The sequence below is a fragment of the Propithecus coquereli genome, unplaced genomic scaffold (assembly GCF_000956105.1).
Source record: "Propithecus coquereli isolate 6110/MARCELLA unplaced genomic scaffold, Pcoq_1.0 Scaffold70, whole genome shotgun sequence".
Taxonomy (NCBI): domain Eukaryota; kingdom Metazoa; phylum Chordata; class Mammalia; order Primates; family Indriidae; genus Propithecus; species Propithecus coquereli.
Window position 1 is genome coordinate 1,458,873 of NW_012153063.1, and position 6,689 is coordinate 1,465,561.

General features: G+C 38.0%; 1 protein-coding gene across 1 annotated transcript in view; it reads right to left on the minus strand.

Annotated features, from left to right (window-relative positions):
* Positions 1-6,689, minus strand: part of DYTN (dystrotelin) — a 68,303-nt gene that overhangs the window by 26,410 nt on the left and 35,204 nt on the right. The window contains exons 7-8 of the mRNA XM_012661228.1: positions 6,520-6,631; positions 4,681-4,829 (exon numbers count right to left, since the gene is read on the minus strand). Of these exons, the coding sequence (XP_012516682.1) occupies positions 4,681-4,829; positions 6,520-6,631 (261 nt within the window). The remainder of the gene's footprint in view (positions 1-4,680; positions 4,830-6,519; positions 6,632-6,689) is intronic.

Genomic DNA, 6,689 nt, shown 5'->3' on the forward strand with positions numbered 1-6,689 from the left:
TATAGTAAGTTCTAATATTTGTTGAAGAACATCCCTTTTCACTATTCTTCAATATTGTAATTTTACTATTCTTATATAATTATTCTTCCAACATATCTTCAAAATTATTTTATCCTATTTAAAAAACCTTGTTATTCTATCTGGAAGTGCATTTAATTTAAATCCAGTCAATTCTCATTATTCACAGTAGTTATGCTCTGTAAAGTCACCATGAACACTGAATTGTAGAACAATGAACCATTGTTCCTAGGGGAAGTACAAGGCTAGATTCCTGCAAGCTTCTGGTCACAGTACTTCTGTCAACCAATCCATGCATAACCTTGTTTTATGCATGTTTCTGTTTAAAGACATCTTATTTTAATATATATTGTTGATTCATTAATATTGAACTCATGGTCGACAACACTATAAATCATGGCTGAATGAAACTTACACATATTTTCTCATTAAGGCACATCATAGCCTTGTGCTTAGAACACTAGACAGCAATTCAGCACCACACTTGGGGGCCATTTGCAATAGTGAAATCACCAACAAAAATCACAAAAATGCAGAAAACACAACACAAAACAGACTGTGAGAAGGACACTTGTTTACAGTAGAGCTGAAATAATCAGACAGACAACCGCAACACTGTTCAGTTTGACAGTGCTGGGCACATGTGTACCAGGCATCTGGAATTTTTCGCCACTCTGTTCATGTCTGCAAATACTGCAAATGGACCTCTAGTATTGATTTGGGGGTTACAAATAAATTTTTGCAAATAGGCAAATTTGTAAATATTGAATCTGCAAATAATGAAGATCAACTGTTTTAATTTTGGGAGCATGAAGGTAGATTAAGGTACATCAAACTTAAGGTACATTCTTAAGTTTGTCTTCTTGTTTAGGAAGTTGGTATGATTCTCCTCTTGTTCAGGACTTGTTTTCTGTACTCAATAAAATATTATAATTTTCTTTACATGGGTCTTAGATCATTTTTGTTAAACCTTTTTTCCTAGTTTCTTTTAAAAATAATTTTTGCAGGTACTTTAAATGAGATTTTTTATAAAATTTCTATTTGATTATTGCTGGTATAGTGAAGAATTTTGTGCATATTTATTTTATTTTCCATCACCATTCAAAGCCTATTAATTCTAGCAGTTTTTGCTAGAGTTACTTAGGGTTTCTGAAAGAATCACAATTGTATTAGCTTCAAATGGAAGTAATTCTGTCCTTCAGCGTTTTAATTTTCTTTATTATATTTGCAAGAACTTCCTCACATGTTTAATAACAATGATGATATTTGGCACCTAGCTTTCAATTCTGCTTTTGTAAATGAAAGAAATCTCAGTGTGAACTATTATGTGTAAAGTAAGCGAATCCTCATCAAAAGGGAAGAGGCTTATTGTTTGCTGAAACAGTAAATAAATTCGATATTATCACTTGACAATAACCATTAATCTCTGAAAAGATGGTCAGTGCTAATGTGCCAACTTAATAGATATCCAGGACGTGTTTTTGCCTATTATCACATTGTAACATAGTAATATTCCACATTCTTTTCTCTTAGATCAGCCACTGATCAGAATTTCTGAACTCATCAAAATCTAGGCTAAACTGAAAATTGTTACATAAAATTTTATTTTGAAGAACAACCCTATGGTACTCAGGGTGGACAGAATATAACATATTGATATTTAAAGAACCTTTAGTTTTTTATAGCCCTTGCAATTCCCTTTCTTCTTCTTATCTCCACAAATGCTACTCTGGGAGTAGGAAGAGAGGTTATCCCTGTCATCAGATAAAGAAACTGAGTCATAGTAAAATGAAGTGACTTCCCTAAGGCTACACATATGGTTGGCGGAGGACGAGGCTTTTGTGTATCTCTGTTCTAGGCTCAATCAAACTTTACTACCTTGTTCCAACATTCCTTGTGACTCTCTTTCATGCTACATTCTAAAAGAGCTCTTGATCTGCTTTATCCACCCATCCATCAATCCCTCCATCACGCATCCATCTATTTTATTATTCAGTCAGTCAGTCATTCGACAAACATCTATTGACCATTTATCACGTTCAGATATTTTTATAGGGTCTGGCAATGCAACTGGAAACAGTAGAAGATTCCTCCCCTCACAGAGATTATATCATAGTGGGGGGCACAGCAATAAATGAGTGAAACATATGAGATATCAGATGGTGATGAAGTGCTTTGAAGAAAAATAAAGGCAGGGAGGATAACTGGGAGTGCCAGAGTGGGTACCGGGACTGAAATGGTAAATGGTGGTCGGGAAAGGCGTTGAGCATGAGACAACATTTGAGCAAAGACCTGTGGTGGGGTCTTTAGGAGGTGAGGAGTCAAGCTTTGCAGGGAGGTGATCTAGGGGTATGAATCCCCACAATGGCGGCACGCCTGGCATGTTCCAGGGGCAGCAAGGAGACCTCTGAGGCTGAAGCGGAATAAGTCAGCAGAGAGGCACAGAAGAGGACTAAGAGCTGGTGGGGAACAGGGTTGATAGTGCCAGGCTAAGGCCACTGGAAGGACTTTGGCTTTCCTCGAAGATGGAAAGCCATCAAGGGGTTTGTGTAGAGGAGTGACATGGTGTGAGTAGACCCATTGTGGGGAGACCAGGGAGGAAGCAGGGAAACCAGTTAGGAGGTCGCTGCAACAGCGCAGCAGAAAGAGGTTGACTGAGGTGGTGGCAGTGGAGACAGTGAGAGTCAGAGTCTGGATCTATTTTGAACCAACATGATTTGCTAATGGATTGAATTGTTTAAATACTTTAATGAGCCAGGTGTTGGAGTGAGTGAGTGAAATTGGATCCCTTGATAGAGCTTTTAGCCAAATGGGAAGATAGTCAGGAATCAGACAGTTACACAAATAAACGTGTAGTTACAAACTGACAAACCTTTTAAAGTAAAGGTTCAAATCTTAAGGGAGGGACTAGATTTGGCTTAGTCTTATGTGGGGCAGAAGCAGGGCTGCAGAATCAGAGATTTGGGGGTTATCGACCAAATGTGCAGGGCTTCCTAAGTCAGGTTACGACTTTCAGTTTTTAGCTTAGAAACAATGGGAAGACATGGAGGGACTTACGGAGGGCATGGGAGTTTGGGGGAGGTGAGCAGGTGAGAAATGTCATCATGTTTGTGTTAAAGATGTGTAAAAGATTAGTCTGGCTTCAGTGGCCAAAAGAAATGCAAATTAAAGTATGGATCTTTGTGTTCCGACTGTGAGAACAGAACATAGGCATTCAGGCAAGATCTCAAGTACCCAATAAATCCAATGATTGATTGACATGTTCTACTATTCCCCTCCTAGCGAAAGGTGAAAATTACTGGCTTGAAGATGAATTGGCACCTGATACCTTTGTTTTTATTTTTAAATTTCAATTCTTTGTGCTAGATTAAAGATATACATCAAGATGATATCCAAATTCACTAAGGTTAATTATATATTGATTACAACTTGCTAGGTACAAGTGATGCAGGGATAATGAATGGCATGTAATTGTGAGGTCACTATGTATTTTATCCTTTAAAGAGCTATAAAAAGATATTTAAATTATAACAAACTGTAAAGTAACAGTGAGCATAGAAACAGGGATCTGGAATTGAGATGGAAATTCACTGGTGGATGTCTGAGAAATTAATAAATAAATATCAATCTGATTTAAACTAATTTATTCTTTATCCCAACAGATAAAATGGGAGTCAGTGTGGATATTTTTTTCTCTCAAAAGTGTGATGATCATAAGCCCAAGGATATAGTGTCTCTTTCCTTTACCCTCTGCTTTTTTAAATTACAAAGAAGGGTTGTTTCAAAAATTAAGGTCACAAAGACTTCTAAAAAGTCATCTTTAGGTTGGTGACGAGGTATGTGGTGGGTGATTTTATATACCGGTGGTGGCAGGCTGTGCCCCTCTGGAGCACAATTTGGCATTCTGAAGTTTGAGGATTAACAAAGTTCATAATTTTTGATTCAATGACTTTACTTGAGTTTATCTCTATAAAATAATAAAAATATACATAAAATGCATGCATAGGGATGTTGGCTATAGAATTTTAGGGGGCAAAATTTGGAAATAACCAAAATGTTCAATGATAAGGGATTGTCTGTGAATTATGGCTCTTTTCGTATAAGGATGAGAGTAAGGCTATTAAAAATGATGTTTTGGAAACTAATGGCATGGAACATGTTCTCCATTTAATGTACATAAAGAGAAGAATGAAAAATTGTGTCTATAGCATAATCCCTGTTTTGGTGACACTAAACTGTAACTAGCATTCTTCTCTGAGTGCTGAGATACTGATTGTTTTGCTTTTCCTTTTTTTAAATGAAGTATTAATTCTGAATTAGGCTTACAAAAGCAAACTTACAAAAACTAGGAGTATAGAACAAAATTATTCAAATATTAAGAATCTTCTGTGTCTTTCTGATGCCTTTAGTTGTAGAAATAACTCTAAATGATTGGATGGATCACTAAGAGGCATGGTTGCCTCTCAATTCTACTTTAAAATGAAAGGCCATTGTAGAGGGGACAGGTATCTCAGATGTCTCCCTCATCCCACTCCTGCCTTCTGCAGGATCATCATCAGCATTAGAAAGCCTTCTGCTTGTGCCCTGTGCTGGCTGTGGAACCCCCAGTGCCCAGGGTCCCCAGGCTGCCACTCTGTGGGACTGTCACTCACAGACCCTCACCTGGCCTGTGTGTGGTTAGCCATGTCCTTTGGATTCACCTGGCCCAGCAGCCACTGCCTTCTCGTAGCTTCTTTCCACCTACAGCGCCCTTGGAGCAGGTTGTTTCTGAGGGTCCTGAGGAGGCGTTTCGTATTCTCTTTTGCTGACATCTGCTGAAGGGGCCAACCGTAGAAAGAATGTCAGATCCTTCTAAACATGGTCTTCTGTCCTTAGTAGGGGGGACTGCTCATCACGAAAGCTTTTGGAATTATTTCTCTTATGTCTTTGGAAAAATATTCTTACTTCCTTGCTCCCTGAATTTCTTCACAGCCTCTCTGTATAAACCTATACATAGCATACATCTCCACGTTAAATACTCCCAACTCCTTCCGTAAGTTTTCTTCCTTAGAGTGACCAGTCATTTGGAAATCTAAAGCTAGAAGAAGGTATGAAAGAGGACCAAGTATGGCCACCCACATTTGGGGTTGTAGATTCCTTCAAGAATTAGATGATAACTAGTAGATTTACCGCCAGAAAAAAAACACTCAGACATTCGATTCTGTATACAATTTCAGTGGATGCATGGACCACCTGAAGTCCATTCATCCGCCTCAAGTTAAGAATTTCTACCAAAAGGAAAAAAAGAAGGAATGAGATGTTTCATTATTTAAGGTTTCAGAACTTGAAATTTCAAGTGTAATAACAAAGTGACCACATGGTGTCACTATAACATCGGCAAGCCCCAGATTTTCATTTAATGGCAACAGAAAGACAGATCATGGGACAAGGAATCTGAAGATCTGGAAGTGACCACATGGTGTCACTATAACATCGGCAAGCCCCAGACTTTCATTTAATGGCAACAGAAAGATCATGGGCCAATGAACCTGAAGATCTGGGTCAATACAGTTTATCTGGCAAGATCCAAGCCCTTGACTTTTGCGGACCATTCATGTTAAACAGAGAATGAGGGAAAACAATCCTTGGCAAAGGTAATTCATGAACAGCCTTCACTCTTGTGGTATTTGAGAGGTTGCCATCTGCACGGAGAAACTGATTCACAGGAACTTCGTAATGAAGAGAAAACGTTCTTTCTGGGAAAAATTAGAATGTTTCTTGCTTAAAATTTACTAATCTATTTCTCTTTCTTCTCAGAAAAAACTGAATTCACTTGCTGGGTATTTATAATTTTCTTTTAAAAATTTTGAAAGACAGCTGTGAAGTCTCAGTTACACACTCTTTCAGTCAAAAGTGAGATAATAATCTTTCTTTTTTGCTAAAAAAAAAAAAAGTTAAAATTTAGGGTTTTGGAAAAGATGTGTTAAAAGAGAAAACTTCTCCAAAAATATACTAACAACTAGAAACCTTGTTGCATCATTTTTACCAAATCAGAATGCTTTTCTTTTCCTTTCATAGCCATTTCTAAGGCTTCCCCCTCTAACTCCTCACAGATATTTTCCAGTGCACAGGATGGGATCAGGATCAGTGGCTTCCGACTGGACTCTATTTGCCCTTTTCTTGCCCCCAAAGGCTTTTATAAAAACCTACAATGTAGTGGTGTGCACCTGTACTTTCAGCTGCTTGGGAGGCTGAGGCAGAGAGATCACTTGAGCTCAGGAATTTGAATCCAGCCTGGGCAACACAGTGAGACCCTGTCTCTAAAAGAAAACCTACAATGTAAAGAGGGCATATTTATTTTGAAAGATATTTAAGGTTGAGTTGCCACTTCCTTAGTCTTAAATATTATAATGTATGACAGGAGCGGAATCTGGGGTTTCACTGGAAGGGAGGTTTTTTAATAGCTAATATCTTATGCTGACTTGTTTAATGAATAGTTTGGTACATTGCATTAGATGTTACCTGAATGCAGTGCTCAATTACAGGATGAGATTTCTGGTGGGACTTGCTGTGAAGACCAGATAAAAAACACACTTGGCAGATGTCAAAGTTGAGACACTTCAGACAGCGGTATCTGCCAATTAAAACAGAAGTGTGGCTTACATCACTACTAGTAGGTTAGCAAAGAATAT